General features: G+C 23.4%; 1 protein-coding gene across 4 annotated transcripts; it reads left to right on the top strand.

Annotated features, from left to right (window-relative positions):
* The first annotated feature begins 3,305 nt into the window (after positions 1-3,305).
* LOC126906053 (insulin-degrading enzyme) lies at positions 3,306-21,500 on the top strand. 4 transcript variants are annotated; one of them, XM_050686296.1, is made up of 22 exons: positions 3,306-3,426; positions 16,381-16,539; positions 16,642-16,849; positions 16,934-17,103; positions 17,328-17,450; positions 17,513-17,715; positions 17,772-17,972; positions 18,049-18,186; positions 18,296-18,399; positions 18,458-18,560; positions 18,620-18,715; positions 18,776-18,885; positions 18,956-19,100; positions 19,161-19,271; positions 19,340-19,460; positions 19,960-20,051; positions 20,117-20,228; positions 20,281-20,438; positions 20,497-20,631; positions 20,738-20,947; positions 21,050-21,175; positions 21,277-21,500. In XM_050686296.1, exons 1-22 carry the CDS (start codon positions 3,366-3,368, stop codon positions 21,382-21,384), a joined length of 2,994 nt encoding a protein of 997 aa, XP_050542253.1. In that variant the 5' UTR covers positions 3,306-3,365; the 3' UTR covers positions 21,385-21,500. The 4 variants fall into 4 exon arrangements, with proteins under 4 accessions (XP_050542253.1, XP_050542254.1, XP_050542255.1 ...); XM_050686297.1 differs by lacking the exon at positions 3,306-3,426 and adding an exon at positions 15,870-16,009 and having other exon boundaries at positions 16,367-16,539; XM_050686298.1 differs by lacking the exon at positions 3,306-3,426 and adding an exon at positions 15,871-16,009.
* Positions 21,501-21,876: the final 376 nt, after the last annotated feature.

Raw genomic sequence — 21,876 nt, 5'->3', positions numbered from 1 at the left:
AACGCTTTGATGCAAATCTGTAGATAGTGTTTAATTTAAAAAAAATGGTCGATTATTCCAAAAGCAACATGATCTCCTATTTCCTTGTTTATATCCTGATTACAATTTTTTTTACAATTACAATTTCTAAGTGTAATATATGAATAAATATTTATTATGGCAATTAAGTATAGTATGAAATTGATATTTAATAATTTAGTACTGTAATTTTTACGGAGAAATTATAAAAAATTATAAAGTAGTTATTACTTTTATGGCAAAAGTATATAAAAGTTGAAGGTCTTGATGCAATATTTAAAAAAAATGTTTGTTAATTATAAATAAATTTACTGGTTTACAAGGAATTTTTATTCGAGACCAAAATATACTTTTCTAAACCTATTTTTGCGACGATTTCAAATCTGCAATTAGAGTTTCCCATATAGCCTAAATAATAACAACATTTTTCTAATTAATATAACAATTATTTATGTTCGATTATAAGGTTATGTATAAATAATCAATAAATATATTTTAATTAAAAGTAAGTTGAAAAAGTTCTACTTTCTATACGCATTTTGCAGTTTTGAACCACCCCCGTAGAAAGGAAAATGGCCAAATTTAAAAAAAAAGTATGTCGCATAAAAGACAAATATAAATAATACTTATCTTATTTAAAATATTATAATGATCTAAACATTTTTCAAAAAGTTATAGAAATATAAAGTTAAAATATAAATATAAATATTAAAATACTCTTTTTTTTTATTAACTTTGATGTCCGTTTTCACTATGAAAATAAAAAAGTATGTCGAATGAAAGAGGTATATAAATATTATATCTCATAAAAAAATTGTATTGATCTATACATTTTTCGAAAAGTTATAAAAATATAAAGTTAAAAATTAAAAATATAAAATCGAGAATTTTAACACAAAAATAGCATACGGTAGTCATTTTCACCATGAAGACAAAATAAAGTCCAATATTTTTTTCATTAATAAAGTATATTATATTAGCTTTAATACAAGGTATATATAGAAGTGTCAGTATTTCCGAAATACTTACAAAAGTTAAGTTGAAAAAGTTAATTTTTTGTGAAAAAGTTGTCATTTTGACGTAAATTAGTAAAAAAATTTTATTTTAAATTTTCATTCTATGGTCATTATAAAAGTATGATTAGTAGTGTAACGTTACTGACAATTAAATAGTAACGAGTCATGCTATATCACCAAAAAAAAAATTAAATTTTTATGTGTACACAAATTAAAATAACACGTTTCTATGAAATTATAAAATACGATCAATTCGTTTCGATAGAAATTTAATTTTAATACGTTTGATGAAAATTAAATTTGAATTTAAACGTTGAATTTAGTTTTTAAATTGATGGTTACGTCTAAAATACAATGATATATTGTAAAATAAAAATTAAACTTCTCATCATTTATAATTAAAAAAATTATTGATTAATAATTTATAACATTGGAAGATATTGAACCAATAAAAAAATGATCAAGTTTAGCATTTGTATAAAATGCATATCAGACCAATGTTGCATTTACAATTTTTTGTTTCTTTTATTATATACTCTTACATTGACAAAAAATTGTTATCATACACTCAGTAAAATACAAAGTAACTTAGTCTCACTTTATATCGTTACATAAAATTTTTTTTAATTTCACTTTTTTACGAGTAATTTTTTCAAAAATGTTAATATAATATTGCAGGTTTTTTAGACAATAATATAATGTAATAAATGAGAACATTGAACTGCAAACAAAACAAAACCAGTTATAAAGGTACCGTTTTTGTCTACTCTCAGATCTCACGACTTTAGGGTACTAACACTAACAAATATGTACAGTCGTTGTAATTAAACCGAAGCGGAATCAATCAATAGAAAATTACTATTCCATTGGCTTAACTACAACAATCAAAACCTGATCAGAATCTCTAAATCATAAAATATATAAGCCCATTATAATATGCATTACAATACATTGTATATTATTTTAATAAATGGGCCAGTGAACAAAGAAGGTAATTAAAGTTATCCAAAACTACGATTAATCAATTCCGTTCTCATTTCTAATTTTTATAACAAACTCTTTAAACATTCAAACCTACTTCCTATTGATTGTAATAGTACAGTTGGAAATCTACTCAGCAGTTGTTTATTATTTATAAACGCGTAGGTGTAAGCAATTAAGAGTAAGAGTTGACTTAAAGAAAATGTATATTAATTTTAATGTTATTTTTAATCTTTCTATTTTATCTTTTTATAAAAAAATGAATTTCACTTTTTTTCACAAATGTTTAAATATTATACTACGATAACGATTTTTCATCTTTGTAGTTATCGCTTTTTTAAAATTTAATGATATCTGATAACGCTCTCGATTACATTTTCCATCCCTGAAAAATAGTCTTGACATTTTTAGAATAGAAAAACTCCCACCGTTTCAACGTATTATAATTTGAGTCTGACAATTTTTAAATGTATACACAGTTGCATGAGTTGTAAAAAATGTATAAAACTTTTATTATTAGAATTATTATTATATAAACTATTAAATAAATTGAAGTACTCATAGCTCTATGATTTTTTTTTTTTTTTACAAAATCTTAATGATTATTTAAGCTGACAAATGAATTGTGTGAAATTACATCTCACAGATTTTCCTTTTTTGGGTTTTTCCAACTTCTGCCATTTGCCCGAACTTACTATTAAGTATGAATGTGAAAATGGTAAGAAATAGAAGCATTTTAAAGAATCGTTTTTGAGTAACCTACAATTAACCCTTCAAATGAGTTCGGTATTTAAAAAAAATTTAATCAATTTCATTTATTATAGTATTTTCCAATCTTGATAAATGAACAAGTTTCTATAAAAAAACATATTGTTAATTATACAAATTTGTATTTTAATTTAGGGTAAAAATAGCAGGCGAAATACTTATAACAAGGAAATGAATTTAATTGTAATTAAAACTTGTCGTTGAATAATAATTAATAGTTGATAAGGTATAAATACGTTTCTTAATTTTTTTGAGTTAAGTGGTACCAATTTTATATACATATTTTGATAATGTGGTATTGTTTGCATTATTATTTGGATTTTTACCTTTATCTATCATAAATTGATAAAGTTTTTGCTCTTTGTAGAATAAGACGTTATCTCAATGACGTTCATGACTAAATCGTCTCTGTGGTGCGTATAATATCTTGCATTTTAAACTTGTCTGCCAAATAAAATGTTTCATTTACACAGTTTTTGTATTTTATTACTAAACACATTTGAAATGTCAAAGATATCTAGTCCTTTTGCTCATAAAGCATCTATATGCTTATAAGAATTTTCAAATAAACGTTTCAAAGCTATGGAAAAATTCTATATTATACATGTTGTCAAAAAAGGTAACAATAGGTCAACGTTTTCAAGTGAGTCAACATATTTCTACGGCTAAACATCAGCAAAATAAAGTAGGCCAAAATAAATTTAAAAAAGTTTAGTTTCTTTTGCATTTTCTTCATTATCCTATGATAATGAAGATTGATAACTTATCAAAATTTGAAACTGATTTATGCCGAGCACTTATTCGTGTATAGTATCGTAATAAGTTATTACAATACTCGCTAAGTGTTCTGCAGTAACCCATATGCTTAATTCATCAGTAAAATCAGTTGAGAAGCGTAGGCGAATCGCATTGTATTACTTGGTTCCATAATGTTTTTTTTGTTAAAGTAGAAACTTATAGAAAATAGTTTTAAAATCGAATTTTTTTCTTAAAAAATTTAAGTGAGCTATTCAATGATTTGTCCCAAATTTTTCTAAAAAAATAATCGTATACATGTATATTATATAATTCTAATTTTGATTGTTTTTACGAATGAAAAAAGAAGTCTATGACCCTTGGGTACATCTTTAGCGTTAAAAATGTAATGTGCATGCTTACATTAATTTTCTAGATGGATATCAACATTTTTTACATGCTGCTATTACAGAAAGTATATGAGGATAACTTCAAAAAAAAAAAAAATATGATGAAGAATTTTTCATCTATTTGAACTTATATTTAAATTTCTTTTTCACTCATAATATTTATGAAGTGTTTTTATTAGGTAATTTTATCAGTATAAATGTAAATATAATAAAAACGTTTTAATTTTATACTCATATTTCTTCAGCTTAGAACCAATAACTTCATTATTCAATTAATTTTATGATTAAATTAAATTCCTTATTTTATCTAACTTTTAATTTTAGCTTTAACAGGAAAATGTTACAAATCGAATGTTGAAAATGATTTTATTAATAATGAAGGCCATCAAACGGCTATTAAATTTATTTCTAGATGATTAACTAACGATAGGCTATTGTAATTTTGTTCTACGCTTTTGTTTCATATTGTTTTATTACACGTTTTTTCATCACGATGTGATTTTAAGTATGTTGATAATTTATAATACAACTCAGACTCTTTTAATAGATAAAATAAATCATTCTATTTATTTAAGTATATTTATTTAAGTATATCTATTTAAAATTTTCAAACTTTACATTTTATTCTTTGATCAACAGTAATTAATCATGGCGATTATCAATTTACAAACATTTATCTATCTAATAATGATTTTAACAAACTATAACTGTATAAGACTGAATATCATAAAAATAATTTGATTAATTTTGACGTTGATTTTATTTAGATTATTTAATTTCGTCAATTTAAACTGTGAAAATGGCAAAATCATTTTATTTGTAGAGGCTAGCATGCAGTGTTTTTTGTAAAATATTTAATGTTTTACTAATATTATTTTTTGAGGTGATTGTTATTCGATTTTTAAAATGTACGTAATTAATATCTAAAACTGAATATTTATCCATGAAAATTTAGATAGAAATACTTTTATGGAAATGTGAAAATGAGATAGATTTCCCAAACATTTTGTTCAAATTACGCCTAAGATAATGTTTTATATTTATATTTTAAAACACTTGTAATTTTACACGAAGATTTTTAGTTTCATTTTTGTTTATGTATCAACAATATTTTTTAAAAACTGATCTATTTCATGCATTATTTATATTTTGAACTAAATTTATACTTATAAGGACTACAACTTTATTTAGTATTTTTACTAAGATTATACAACTTTATTTAAATCAGCAAATTTTTTCTTAACTCGCTCAAAGACAGAAAATTTAAACTCTCAATAAATATTTGTAGGTAAAAATTTTCTTTTTAATTTAAATTGAATTTTTTTAGAAGGTGCTCAAGTCAAATGTTGCGTTTTTATATTCTTTATCAATAACATTTTTACTACATTTAGCGATATCAATGATGTATTTAAGTTATTATTTTGTTATGATTAGAATTTTAAAAATCTCATTTACCACTAGGTAAAATTTTACATTTCTGATTTGAACAACTTTACACAATAACCGTCCAATTATACTTAAAATTGTTTTTATTGATATTAGTAAGCTACGTAAGAGACTATTATTATTAGAGATTTGTACCTAAAAGAATTTTGGTGTTTAATTAAAATGCTATAAAAATGTCAATATATACTAATGATAAATGAACCAGGATAACGACTCTAAATAGAATAAATTCACTCATATATTAAACACGTTGATTGAATATTATACCTATTAAATATAAATTGGTTTCGTCCTTAATAATCACTATGAAAATTAATATAATAACTATTTTTAATAAATACTTTCGTGTATAATTTAGTCTCAAGATTCAAAGGAATTCTTAATTTTTATTGTTTTCATAAATTATTTTTAGTTGGATTGTTTTATTAATTATTATCATAAATTTGTTATTTGACAGGTTAAGATATCTTAGTGCTAAATAATGTACAAATATTGTTCTAATTTTTACGCAGTACTATTGTTATGACGTCTATTAAATAATTTTAACTGTGTTTGTTCAGATATCGAAATAAACTGTTTAATGTGGTTTTTCAATATAAATTATAATGATGTTAAAGACAGAAATAATTTTTCTTATTTATTTCAATTAGAAAATTTACATAGAAATCTTAAGTAGATCCAGAGACAATTAACAATAAACATTATGCCATCATATTACATTGAGGTCAGAACCAAGTAAAAGATATGTAATGACAAAGAGGTGGTAGTATTTATAGCATTGATCTCTATCACATTATTTTCAGTTTTCATCCAACGTATCATGACAGAATTTTGATTTAATCCAAAATAATGTTGAACGTTCAAACTAAGTTTTTTTTTGTAATTTGACTATTATAATATTTAGACCCAACCGAATAGAAAAAAAGAATTGTTTACTTATAATTAATGAAAGGAAAAATTAATATGGTAACTTATTTAAGTATATAAATTAGATATTATCTTTCATAATAAATCGTTTCTCCTGGCCTTGAACATATGGATGTAAATCAGTTTTGAAAAGAATAACGTTTGCGTTATTAAGTTTGAATACTATATTTGTTTAAGAATAAATATTGCAAACAGATAAGGAACTATTTGCAAAAATTGTAACTACTCAAAACAATACTCAACAAAAATAGTGCGTAAATCAGGTTTGGAATAAACTTGTCAATTATTTTTATCGGTACAAATGGTAATAAATTAAAACTGGCAGTAAAAGATGTAACAAAAATTATTAAAACTTTAGTGACTTATAATTTTAATAAACATTTTGAGTAACATTTGATGGAGTCATAATATGTATTAGGTATTGTTTAAAGAATATTTACATTTTCTGATTTAAGTTTTTTAATCTATGATTGCTAATTTGTAAAAGTGTATTAAACCTGCGTATGTTTCCTTAAGCCAACTTGTAAAAAAAAATAGAAACAACAAAATACGATTGCGTATATAATTGAAAACATGTAATAATTAATTACCTATACAAGATTTGTGCGGCTGTTTTAGAATATGAAAGTTAACCACTAATATCTAGATTAACACTGCTATACATTTTTGAAAAATAGATTAATCAAATTTTTTTTTATAAATACTTTTAGTACGTTTCTTTCAGTAGGTATATATATTTCATATTAAATCTCAACTAAAAATATAATACGATCTATAAATTCGCATCGTAGGGTTTTTTAAGATAGCGATTTTAATCACTGTCAGATTTCAATACTACACTGGTTTCCACTATGCTCGATTCCGACTGTTTTTTTAAATATTTATTTGAAAGATTTTAAAAGGTGAATGATCAAAGTTATATATCACGACGTGGGCGTTCTGACTGTCAAACATGAAAGATCAATTATCATTTAAAAAGTAAAAGAATAACAGTAAACAATGTATTTTTATTTATTTATAATCTTTATATATATTGCATATAACGGTAAAAAAGGACCAGGATATTTTGACGCTCAATGATAATACAATAATATTATCTGGAGTGTGTCATAGAGTAGTATTATGCGTCTTACATTCATATAAAATTAAGTTGGCCAATGTCCAATAGAGCGTATCATACAACTTATAACAAGCCGCCCTTATAATAAACTAGCAATAAATAAGACGAGTTGTTTAGAAAACAATTTTTTCAAAAATTATACAAAAAATAAAATAGTGAGTTTTAAAAATATGAAGTTTAAAAACAAAAAAAAATGTTTAAACTTATATTATAATAAGTTAAAAAATAGCGCAAAGAAATAAAAACACCAAAGGTTTAAGCGACATTATTAAAATAAAATGAAGGTGGTAATCTTATAATACAAATATATAAATACACTTTATTATTATTTGTGATGGATAAAATCTGTAGTCAGATTTGTTAATTTCTTATACAATTCACCTGAATATTGTATAAAATAAAAAATGTTTACATTTTTGTAATTCTGACATATATAAAAAAAAATACTTTTTATCTTATTTCTTTTTTTTTTTTTTTGAATATTTAAAAAATTTACATTGTCAAATAATGCATTTATTAAAAAATGTGTAAATGTATAAGTAAAAAATTATTGTAATTACAATAATATCACAACAGTTTAAATGGAAATTTATAGTTATTATTAATATTATGTCTCATATGCATAAAATACAAATGTGTGTTATCCAATGCATTTATAATTAAATGCAGTTGCGAATTTTAGGGAGGCCATAGTTAATAGAACATATAGTACTGATTGTAATATATCTCTAAGAATATATATATGTGTGTATCTCCTATATGATATTCAAAAAAATTTTAACGTAAATTTTTATATTTTGCTCACAATCCTTCAAAAAATTGACCATCCAGACAAAAATTGAAGCCGCCCCTGGCTAAGTGTAAGTTTTTATCAACAACTTTGATTAACTGTCATTCATTTAACTTCTATAATAGTGTCTTCAATCTTTAACAGAAAAACAATAATGTTTGTAAGAATTCTTAGGACAATTTGGACACTTATTATAAAGACGTTTTAGCTATTATAATAACCACCTATTGTTACTATTTTTCATTATTGATATTCGCATTTAAAATTCTAACTACAGAAACTACACCAACACAAAGAGTTTCTCGTATATTCAGGCCGATAATTATTTAACCTTAAGAGTTCATAATTAGCATAAAATGATTTTAGACCTAGTGTAAAGATTTAGAACACTGAATTTTCATAAAATTAAATAAATTTTACTTTGTTGGTAACAATATTTTTAAATAAATAATAACAATAAAAATTGAGTTTAAAATATTGCAGTTAATTTATCAAATTTTATTTATAAAACCTGTGTTCGATGATCATAAATTATATAATAAAATGTAATTACATCGTCGAATATTACAAAATGAACATACGATTTAGTCTAAGAATTTAATAAATTATATCTTATCTTTCATTTTACCATGTGCGATGATTTGGTCAAAGTTACTTAATTTTTAGCCGATACACGTTGGAATAATAAAAATCTTTTTTTTTTTTGTTTTAAGCATACTTAAAAATAGGTATATAGTCACGTTTGAAGTTTTAAGAAACCTACTTAATTTTCCAACTTCAATAGTTAATACAATTTGTTTTAAAATATATGTGTATACTAAATAAAATTGAGATTTTCTTTTCTTTTTCGAGTAAATTTTTGAATTGGCATTTGCAGTTTGTCATAGAGGCAAAGATATACTAACATTGTTTACTGATACATTAGAAAGTACTTTTAATATTTAATAATTAAGATATTATAGGTCGTTAGCTAAATTATTTTTTAGTGAACTTAAAAAACAATCATTGTGTTATGTATAGTTGAATAATTCCATTTTGTCATTTATTCTGTAATTTTTAATGAAACAATATACCTATATAGAGGGCCCCTCTAAGAGGGGTATCAAACTATAGTGCTTATTTTTTGGTGTAAAATGCTTTGAAATGCATATATTCAAATTAAATTATCATTAGCTGAAGGGCATAAAAAATTATATATTTTATGTACATGAATACGTAATATTTACATATCATAATATTTACTTTTAACCAAAATAAAGTTTTTTCTGTTTATTAAACTACTATGGCGTGGGAAATTTTATCTGACAACGGAATTATGTTGCAAGTTTCCCTGTTGAATTCTAAATTATTTAATTATTTGATTTATATAAAAATCAATTAGGGAAATATATATATTTCCCTTTTTTAAAACTATGTATTAAAATTAAAAACCGCCTGTAATTTCTTTTAATTATTATTTTGAAAATGAATTAATACTTTTTTAATGTTTATTATCTTTAAATGTAATAGTTAGTGATTTAAATAATTAATTTTAATAATTTAATTAAAAGTGGCTGATGAAATGAGTACAGACAAGAATCTATCTCTAAATTCGAACTGTTGGTAAAGTACGTTTAGTCAGTGTCGTATTCACGGTACTGAACTAAAAGGTCTAATCACCCTACTAGCCACGATAAACCTATTCTTTTGGTAAATATTTTAAATATACAATTATTTTGGTGTTAATTCCGCCTATTATAATCGAATTCATTTTGGATGTAGAACTGCAAGTATGCGTAAAAAATTGTCAAAAAATATTTATTTTATAAGCACAGCTAAAGGAATATTATATACCCTAGTATTGTAGATATGATTAAACTACACCATCTAATAGGCTCATTACTAAATCACAGGACATATTCTTGCGTAACAGAAAAAATTTATGTAAAAATAAGTCAACATAGAATCATTAAAATAATTAGAATCATTGACTATTTGTAGAATAATTTTTTTACTTAAAAATGCTAAATTTCATCTCATTTAAGTTTCCAACTATTAAATAGAATAATTATATATTTTTTGTTTTTTCAATTATAATTGTTACGATTTATCTCAAATTTAAGCGACCGTGATACATCTATTATATAAATAAATATAAGTATACAAAGTTGCTAATTACAGCCAATAATTATAATTACTACTAATTCAATATTTTAAGATTTTATCAATTTGTATAAATATTATACAATTAACTAGCGGAATTTTTTAATTTACTCTATTTAAGAGTTTAGTGATCAAGGAAGTTACACTTGTCCTATTTTCGAATTTCAGACAGATTCCACACTAAATTATTTTGAAAAAAATTAATTTATATAAAATTTAAACTTAACAATAATTTAGTACACCGGTACCCACTACGCTGCCAACACTTCAACTAAATATACCAGGGAAGTATATGGTGGTATTACTCCCCTCATAGTATGTAGCCTACAAAATCTTTTCAAAATTCGTAGTACATCCTTTCCAAATTCTAACAAGTACCGTTATTGGAAATAAATAATATATTTTTTGAAAATATTAATTTTGATAAATGGTAAGATTTGATGTCAATTAACTACGCTTCACTCCAAAATATATTATGGTTATTTTATTTTTTGATATAGCATTTATTTTATACCGTAGGTTTAAGTTTAACACAGGTAAAGGATAATGTTAGTTCTGCATTTATATCTCTATTTTTTTTGCATTCGTAATACAAATATAAGATACATAAAATACAAGCTAGTCCTTTAAATAGTGAAATATACAGCAAAATTATTAATTTTAATTAGCAAAGTAGTAATCTAATGGTATAATTTATTTAGTTATCAGGTTGTCTTAGTTAAATTATAATGTTTAAAAAATTAGAGAAATTCACTCGAAACTTATTTTCTGATTATAATTTTAACTAATCACGTGCTCATAACCAAGTGTAATTGTGTTTTATTTAGGTTAAAAATTAAAATTGCTAGTGAAATTACATATGTATATTTTATATTTGTGTACTTAAAAAAAAATTATCGTCAAAAATGTCATTAGACACTTTAGTGCCCATTTAAACTTAGTTATATGTAATATAAAATAATTCTTTTTTTTTTACGCTCTTATTAACCCATTAAGGGCCATAACGGTCTTCCCCAAAGGAGGAGGTTTCTTAACCATTTATACACCGGGACGGGTGTTTAGTCCGTATATATAAAATAATATTTTCTAAAAATGATTAATATCTCAGTATTTTGTTAAACACAGATAGTCAATAAACATATTTTAATATCATTATTATTTTATTAAAATAACATATTTTGAGAATCAGCGAATTCATAATTTACGCTTGATAAATACATAAATTATTTATTTTAAATTATTAATAATTAGTTAACATTTTTTTCATAAATTAAATAATTTAACACCTTCATTTCAAAAATGAAAATACCATTTATTTATTTAAAGTACACCCAGAGAAAAACCTCGATCTATATAATAAATTCATTGTTCAATTTGATAAATATATCATTACTATTGAATCAATGATATATTTATCAATATGATATTTTTTTTCTTGTCTTGAACAATAATTATTTATAAGAATAGTTATTTTGTTCGTATTAATAAAACATTATCATAAACCCTTGATAAAATTTCTCTTTCAATTTTGATTGAGGTTTTTCTTTGGGTGTAGTAAATTTTTATGAGTGTAGCAAAACGAAAAAATGTAAATAATTAATCAGAAAAAAATAAAATATTATATTTTCTTCGTAAAAAAGTTTAAGGTAGTAAAATTATAAACGTTGAATATTAAATTATTCAACATTATTAGTTTAAAAATAAATTTTTTAGCAGAATTTTTTCTTCTACTAATTAATTTTTTTTTAAGATTAAAAAAGCGATAAATAGCTGAGACTATTTTTACTTCTACTGCTTTTTAAAGGAAGACTAATTGTTTAGTTCACTTTATCATTTATTCTAATAATTGATAAATATATAGAATAAATTAATTTAAAAAGCAAATAGGTGCAATAAAATAAAAATCTATCAAGTGCAAAAAAAAATTACTGCTGGATGTCATTTATTGATTTATTACAATAATATTTATTGATATCTAAATTTTGATTATCTGTTTGTTAATTAATCGATTGATTGTTTTAATTATAATTGCAGAAATGTTTTATTTTATTGTCATTGTAGAATCTATAACTAAAACATTTAAGTAAAGAATGACAATACGTCTTAACATATTTTCATAGATTTGACCTCGAAATTAGTGTTTCAATCACACAATTATATTTTTAAATTATTACTACGAGCAATGAATTTTTTTAAATAAATTTTTCGTTCGTTGTCTTTACATTTTATAAATTTTATTACTTTTCTAGTGAATAAAGTTTATTAATTAATGTTTAGGAAATTATTAGTATTGATTGAATTGACCAAGTCATTACCTACTATATAAATTTCAAGATAAAATATATAAGTGTGACCACAAGTATGAGAAAAGTTTTTGTAGAAATAAATGTTTTATTAGTATTAACAAGAGCGGGAATAATTGAGTGACCAAGAGGTAATAATATGTATCGATCTCAAATTTAATGTTCGATGGTTTTTTATGAAGAAATATATAGTGTTTAGTAAGTAAAGAAACGAGTTTTTATTGTTTTCATTGTTTGTAACAATTTACCTGTTTCCTTATTTACTAAACACTCTGTATATTACATTAAACTTATTTTTTTATGATAATCATAAAACACTGAAATAAGTAAAAATTTATATTTGCCAATTAAATTTATAAATTTCTTCTCTTCCATTACAGCTGAGTTTAAATTTATTGACATTTAGACAATTCATTTTGTCTATTGAAACTTAATATTAATTAATTAATACACCATCAGTTTTTTTTTTGCTAAAATTTTATTTAAAATATTTATTTATTGCCAAACTTGATTATAAATGATTTATGTTATTTATATAAATGTACTAAATGTCTAAAAAAACTTTTGAATTCTACAGTATTATTACACTCAAATTGGCCAATTTAGGACAGTTAAATATTTTATAGATTTCATGACTTAATTTTTGTGAGCAAATATTATGTTTCTTAACAATATTTGTAAATATTTTACTGAGGCTGTAAATTAATACATTAAATTTAATTAATAAATTAAATAATGATGATATATGTTTTACTGACCCAAGTTAAAACACTTCCCAAGTTAGCCAAATTGACGGTACTTTTATTACTATCTTCTCTGCACTTTATAAGTATATCGATTTAAAACAATTTAATCTTTTATCGTATTGCTCCCAACATTTTAATTCATGTTCACATTAGTCAAACTTGGAATAATTCGAAATCTAATCGAGTACACGATGAAAATATTTACGATCTATAAAATCAAGATGGATAAAATATTTACAATGTTACGGTCTACTATATTGTTTTGTTCTCAGATCATAATCCTCAAAATGGAGGACGTAAAATTGCATTAATTGATAATAATTTTGTTCTTGTATCTTGAAATTTTTATTTATTAAATTGGAAATTAATTATAAATTAAAAACACGTGTTTTGAGTGGATTCAGGTGCTAAGAAATTTATTAAAAATTGTAGAGTATAGCAAAAATTTAATATAATATTTGGTATACATGTAGTATATTTAGTATGAACTAATTTCTATAACAAAGAACTTTGTTCACTAGCAGTATGCATGTATATTTATAATTAATATTCAACTATTATCAATATTTCAACAAAAATTTTTGTGTTTTTTTACAAGAATTTTCTCTTTCGTTTTTTTATAGATATAAATATATGGGGTTCATATAAATATAATATGTATATTAAATGTAAATAAAACAAAATTAGGCTTACGAGTAATATTGTAAATAAATTATGGAAAAATAAGTAATTTATGTAGAAAAAAACTTCGAGTAATTTTATACATTTTTGGTTTGCTTTACAACAATAAAATTAGCAAAAAAAAAAAAGCCAATTTTGGTTATACTTCAGTAAAATTAATTATCCATGATTGTTTTTAATGACTATAGATAGATGTGATCGATAATTAGAGGTCGGAATTTTATATTTTTGATTCTCATAGAAAAACGGAGTTAAAAATGTCAACAAATTTTGAAGCGTTTAATTAAATAGCAAACATTTTTTTTGCATGTTTGAGAATATTTTATGATAAATTAATATTTTGCATAAAAAATAATTTAAAATTAAATTGATTAATTTGTTAGAATTTCAGTATTTTTTGTTGTTGTGTAATAATTGATTACACACGAAATTTATTAAGAAAAAAAAGGTCATTTATATAAAATAACTTAAAAAATTTAACAATTATTTCAAGTTAATTTTATTAAAATCTGCAGAGTGATCCAAATTTGTTAAGACTTTTATTTTCTCAGAAACTTACACTTTTGTTATAAGAAAAAGTATATGATTTAAAAAACTACAATAATATATTGTTAAATAATTTTTTTTTAACCCTTCAGGGTTAGTTCGACTGGTGATGTTCACTCCATTCTCACTATAAATTTCTTTATATGTCGTAACGGATAAATGACCTATTGGATAAAAAAATTTGAAGAACAAAATTTTTTTATCAATATTATCTAGTTGTTTTTCTTTACAAAAATTTCAAATTTTCAATAGTTTCTAAGAAAGTGAGTATCCTATCAAATTTAAATGATCCCTGTATACCTAATAGAATGTGTTTTTAGTTTGGAAAATAAAATCAAAAAACAATTTAGTATCTTATTAATTTTTTTTTATTCTTAAAAAGATATATTTTGAATATAAGAAAACGTGTCTTAAAGAAGATTTTGAGGTTATTTTATTATACAAGAAAATTATTTTTAACTTTTTGAGAGAATATAGCTTCCTATAATGGCTATTTTAAAAGAATATTAATCTGACTTTTTTGTTAATAATCAAATATTTGTAACGGTTGAATTTTCGCTCGTCTCTTGTTATAAAACAAGTTGTTATGTTGATCAACATGATATTATATGTAAATGTTATAAATAAGAAAATTAAAGGCTTTTTATTTAAAATTAATTATGTCCATAATTTCTCATCACAAATACGTATTTAAGAGTTTAGATCTTTGAGGACGATTTATTCGTATAATTTATATTCTCAAAAAAAAGTTTATTGGATTATAATAGAAAATCTTTTCTGTAAAAAAAATAATTTATTCTGAAAATAACATAAGAGTAAATAGAAATTTTAAATGACATATGTCACTTAAAATGTGTTGTTTAGGGCAATAGCCCCTTTACCTGTAATTACAATTATTATTTTTAAAGAAGTGTATTAATATTACTAAATTTGGTACTACTTATTCAATTTAAATTAGTTTGTATTTGTTGTATACATATCATAGAGCAATACTCTAAGATACATATCTTATATCTGCAAGTATTATCAATTATTTTTAGTAAAATTCATCTTTGTTTGGTTGATTTTTACTTTACATATTAAATTATTAATTCTTCATTGATGAATTTTATTATTATTTAATCGTTTAATATTATATTGTGTAGTTTTGCCACCTTTCGCAAATTATTTTGAAAAAAATCTTTCTTACCTAAGCGATCACTACAACTCAACTGATAAGATGAAAAAAGATAAAAATATTTTTAACTTTTTTTTTGGGCAGTACATAATTGTTAATGATAAACGATAATAATATAATGTATGTTATACTGTCTATCAGTGATAAGTCGTTATTAAATTAATAGGATAAATATCCGGTACTTTACGAAATACTAATCTAAGGTAAGTTTGTTTTTAGGTAGTTATAATAGGTAGTTACTACAGCGCAATGTGGCGCACTCATTATTTCATATTAAATTAACGATTAAGAACTCTTTGGTTGTTGGCACGCAGCGATCGGTTCTGATTTATCAATTTATAAATCTTAATATTTTGCCAGTCATTACGAACACAATGTGCCTTTCTCGATTTCCAACCCGGTCGACAAAGCTGGTTTACATTGCTAACCATGCACTGTCCGTGGACGTTTGTGTCTCTGCAGCTATTGCTGCTAGTGGCGATTTGTAATGTGTATAGTGCTCAAGTGTACCAGCAATATGATAGGAATTTTAACTATAAATATTCTAATAAATTATTTAGGGGAAATTTTTTAGCAATGTCTGATAAAGTAGAAAAACGAATTGAAAATATTGAAAAATCCATTGGTGATTCCCGGTTGTATCGAGGACTAGTCTTAAAAAATGGTTTAACTGCATTATTGATTAGTGATCCTGACACAGATAAATCAGCAGCATCGTTATCTGTAGCCGTTGGTAAGAAATAAATTTTTAATGTAAAATACATTTACTGTTAATTATTGTTTTGTTTTTATAATTTTAACCCAACATTTTTTTTTCAAATTAAATTTTTTTTAGGAAGTTTAAGTGAACCAAAGGACTTGCCCGGCTTAGCTCACTTTTGTGAGCATATGCTATTTTTAGGTACAAAAAAATATCCTATTGAAAATGAATTTACACAATTTTTAGTACAAAACGGAGGATCTTATAATGCTTATACAGCCAATGATCACACCAATTACTACTTTTCTACTAAGACTGATGCTTTAGAACCATCTTTAGACAGGTACAATTAACTAATTTTAGACTAGATTATTTATAAAGCAAAAATTTTTTTCACCACAAAATTTTTGTTTTGTACAAATTTTAGGTTTGCCCAATTTTTTTTGGACCCTTTATTTACTACAAGTGCAACTGAAAGAGAAATTAATGCTGTAAATTCTGAACATGAAAAAAATGTAGCAGATGACTTTTGGCGTTTAGCACAACTTGAAAAAAATGCAGCAGAACCATCACATGCCTATAATCAATTTGGAACAGGTAATTACATTTTAATTATTTTTATATCCTTTTTCTACAATAAGTTTAATTATTTAAAACTAGTTATTTTTAAATAATAATTTTTAATTTTTAGGGAGTTTTGATAATTTAAGAAAAAAATTTATTTTTTAGTGTTATACATTTAAAACCGTTATTGAATATTTTTAGATTAATTAAATAATGAACTATCCTAATATTAATTATTATTATATTCTATTTTACAGGAACTAAAGAAACTTTATGGGATAATCCAAATTCAAGAAATATAAGTGTTCGTGATGAGCTACTGAAGTTCCATTCTAAATGGTACTCTTCACATTTAATGTTCCTTTCAGTATTAGGAAAAGGTAAGTTTATTATATTTAATTTAGTAAACTAATATAAATTATTTAAAATTATTTTTTTATAGAGAACCTTGATACTTTGGAAGCCCTTGTGGGAAATTTGTTTGGAGATATTCAAAAGAAAGATATAAACATGCCTGTATGGACAGATCCTATTTATAAAGATGAACAATTAGGAACTAAGACTCTAGTAGTACCCGTGAAAGATATAAGAGCTTTATCTGTTAATTTTCTAATTCCTGACCAAACCAAATATTATAAGAGCATGGTAAAAAAAAGGTATAGTGTTTTGAAAAATTCATTAATAACCTGATAATATTGTAGCCAAATAGATATCTAAGTGCGTTATTTGGACATGAAGGACCATACAGTATACTAACAGTTTTAAAAAAGAAAGGATGGTCCAGCAAATTATCAGCAGGGAACAAATTTGAAGCTAGAGGAATTGAACTTTTTGATATTGATGTTGATTTAACTGAAAAAGGAGTTGATCATGTAGATGACATTATAAAATTAATATTCCAGGTAAAATTAAAAAAAGCTACATGTATATAAATTTGCAAAACATAAATACAAAAATTTGAATTTATTTATATACTAGTATGTAAATATGTTAAAACGAGAAGGACCTCAAGAATGGTTTCACCAAGAAAATAAAGAAATAAGTGCTATGCAATTTCAATTTAAAGACAAAGGTTCGCCATTAGACTATGTGTATCGTTTATCTTCTCACATGATTGTAAGAATGTTTTATTAGTTTTTAATTTTTTTTTTTTTTTTTGGCAAACCAAAATTATATTATTAATTTCCTTTTTATGCAAAATATGTCTATATTTATTTTGATTTAGAATTTTAACTTGGAAGATGTTTTAACTGCAGAGTATTTGATTCGTGAATGGAGACCTGATTTAATTATAGAACTTTTAACATACTTTAAACCAGAAAATATGAGGTATTTATTTATTAATACAAAAACTTATATTAAATAAATATTTATTTAATCTTTTTAGGGTAACCGTTGTTTCCAAAGTATTTAAAGATCAAACCAGCTCTGTTGATAAATATTATGGAACCCCTTATAGTATATGCAAAATTCCTGTTGATTCAATTAATGTAATATTTTATACTTATTTAATTGTATAATTTTATTATTAAACATATCAATATTTTAGAATTGGAAAAAAAATGATTTTTTGGAAGATTTCAAAATGCCGTCAAAAAATGAATTTATAGCTACAGATTTTAGTTTGGTGTCACTTGACAATAAAGTAAAATTCTTACTTTGAATCAATTTAAATTGCCCTTTAATTTTTTATTATTTCTTTTAGGAACCTGAATATCCACGTATTATTCACGATTCAATGATAATTAGATCTTGGTTTAAAAAAGATACAGAATTTCGTTTTCCTAAAGCTTTTGTTTCAATTGATTTCTTCAGGTACTATACAAGCTAAAAATAATAATTTATCGTTTATATTATTATATTGTATTTTTGTTATTTATTGTAGTCCAACAGTAATGAGTGATCCATTCTATTGTAATGTCATGAGTTTATTTGTCAGACTCTTCAATGAAGACTTTTCTGAATACACATGGGATGCTACTAGAGCTAGTCTCCACTTAGTTATTAAGCCTAGTAGTTATGGTTTTAAGGTATAACTTTAATAAAATCATTAATGATTAATAAAATATTCATGAAACTCTTAATTTTAGATGCAATTAAGTGGATTCAATCATAAACTTGATATACTGTTAAAAAAAACTATTGACAAGCTCCTAACATTCAAAATAAACCTACTTCGATTTGACATAATTAAAGAAGAGGTAGTTTTTAAATCAATTTTCTGTATTTTTATTTTATTTTAACACATTTTATTTGAGTGTTATTTTAGAAAATTAGAGATTTAAAGAACATAGCAATGGAACAACCTTATCATAGTGCTATGCGTTATAATTCTGTTATATTATCAGAAGCCGCCTGGACTCCAAATGAATTATTAGCATCCCTAGAAGGTATTTAGGTTGAACAATTGAAATGCTGACATAGAAAAGGTACTAAATCATAAAAACTAAATTCTACAGTAGAAGAAAATAACAGTTTATCTCAACTGTTGACTGGACTTATAACGAGCATCTTTCTATTTTCATCATAGTTTTTATTCCTATTTATACATAAATTTTATTTATTTTTTTACCAAATTATTAGAATATTTTTTCTACACAAAATTTATTTTTTTAGATTTAGTACCTATCCTATGACATTGTCTCAATTAATTTAAATTTAAGTTCTTAAAAAAATTAACTTCAGCCATATATTTCATGTTTGTGTGCACAATAAAGTATAATTTATAATTATTTTAAAAATTAATATATTTTTTTATCAAATAATTTTTGATATCATTAAAACTTGATGTTGTTTGGATTATTCAAAAAGAATATTTAACACATATTTTTATTATATTAAATTGTGGTATAAGGTATATAATGTTTGTGTATTTTTTTCTTGTTTTAGATGTTAAAATTGAAAATATTGAAGAGTTTGTTGAAAAATTCTTGTCAAATATGTTTATGGAATCTCTGATTTATGGAAATATTGATCAAAATGTAAATTTGGTGTATTATTGTTTTATTTATATTTATTTATTAATTGTTATGAATAATTTTTATAGAGAGCTTTAGAAATTGTACAAATTTTAGAAAAACCATTTGCAAACCGTAATGGTTTTCGTAAATTATTACCTCGTCAAATGGTGCGATCAAGAGAAGTTCAACTTGAAAATGGTAAATTGTTTAGAATTATCTCTTAAATTAATTTTAATTCTTTGACTTACAGGAGAAAGTGCTTTGTTCGAAACAACAAGTGACCACCATAGCAGCTCATGTGTGTACATTCATTTACAATGTGGTATCCAATCTACATTGAATAATATGATTGTTAGTTTATTTAATGAAATAATTAAAGAATCTTGTTTTAATACACTTCGTACACAGGTAATTTTAAATATAATTTATGTTAAAAACTCATTAAATTAAAAAAATGTGATCGTAGGAACAACTTGGGTATATTGTATTTAGTTCATCAAGTAGGAGTCATGGAGTTTTAAATTTACGTATAATTGTGCAATCTGATCGTACTCCATTATATGTTGATTCCAGAATTGAAAATTATTTAAATACTGTTCAGGTTAAAATTTATTTTCTATTAGCGCTTTTATTATTTCAATTTAAAATTAATTATTATAAAATTTAAGTTTTCTTGTATGAATACTAATTGTATAATTTTATTAAAGGATTTATTGGAAAAAATGCCAAATGAAGAATTTGAAAAGTATAAAGATGCTTTGACAGTTAAGTTACTAGAGAAGCCAAAAGGTTTGATGAAACAAGCAGGCGTTTATCAAATAGAAATTGACACACAAGATTATAATTTCAATAGATCAGAAATTGAAGCTGAGGCTTTAAAAACTATTAAAAAAGATGATATTATACAATTTTACCAGGTAATTTTTGTAATTTATTGTTTGAAAATTTTTTGTTTCATGTCACAAAATAATATATTTATTAATTGAAAATTTTATTTAAACAAATATATTTGTTAATAGGATCAAATAAATCGGATGGGTTCAAAAAGACGAAAATTTGCTGTCCATGTTAAGTCTACACTGAAAAATAATACTATTCAACAAAATAATCATACTGGTGAAGATACTTCCTTGTTTGATAACAATGTATGTCATTTACATATTTATAATAATAATAATATTTTTTCAACTATAGTAAGCATATGTTTTTGATATAGTATATAAATGTATACATGTATTTTTTTCAGACCTTAATTATCACAGACATTACAGAATTTAAGAAGAAACATAGATTATACCCACTGTCAAGTCCATTTATACCTGTTGGATTATCTTCAGCAAAATCTAAATTGTGATTATTTTTCTTATTTCAATGAAATATTTATATTTTTTTAGTAAATATTACTGAATCAAAAATACTCTAAGAGTAATTAATAAATTAAATTAAATAAATTCACATAATTGTATGACCTACCTAATCCTTTATTTGACATCATTAAAAAAAAAACATAATTAGGATTATGATGTTGTTGCAATAAAACATCTTAAAAATTGATTATTTATTACTACAAAACATGAGTTTTTACTCAATTAATTTTTTTAATATAATTTTTTGCACTAAACAAAAAAAATATTTAATTATAGATTATAGTCCAGTTACATATAAATATTAAAGTTTGATTTCGAACTTCTATTTATACAGAGTTTTCCTGTTTTAGTTGTTCAAGAATAAGTTATTTAGTCGAGAGGACATTAAAATAAAAGTATAGTCTGAATTCAGTGTAGTGGGTTGAGGCATTTATTAAAAATAAATACTGATTTATATTTGAAAGTAATTGAAATTACTG

The sequence above is a fragment of the Daktulosphaira vitifoliae genome, unplaced genomic scaffold (assembly GCF_025091365.1).
Source record: "Daktulosphaira vitifoliae isolate Bord-2020 unplaced genomic scaffold, ASM2509136v1 Scaffold_4, whole genome shotgun sequence".
NCBI lineage: Eukaryota > Metazoa > Arthropoda > Insecta > Hemiptera > Phylloxeridae > Daktulosphaira > Daktulosphaira vitifoliae.
This window is presented reverse-complemented; position numbering and strand designations above follow the sequence as displayed.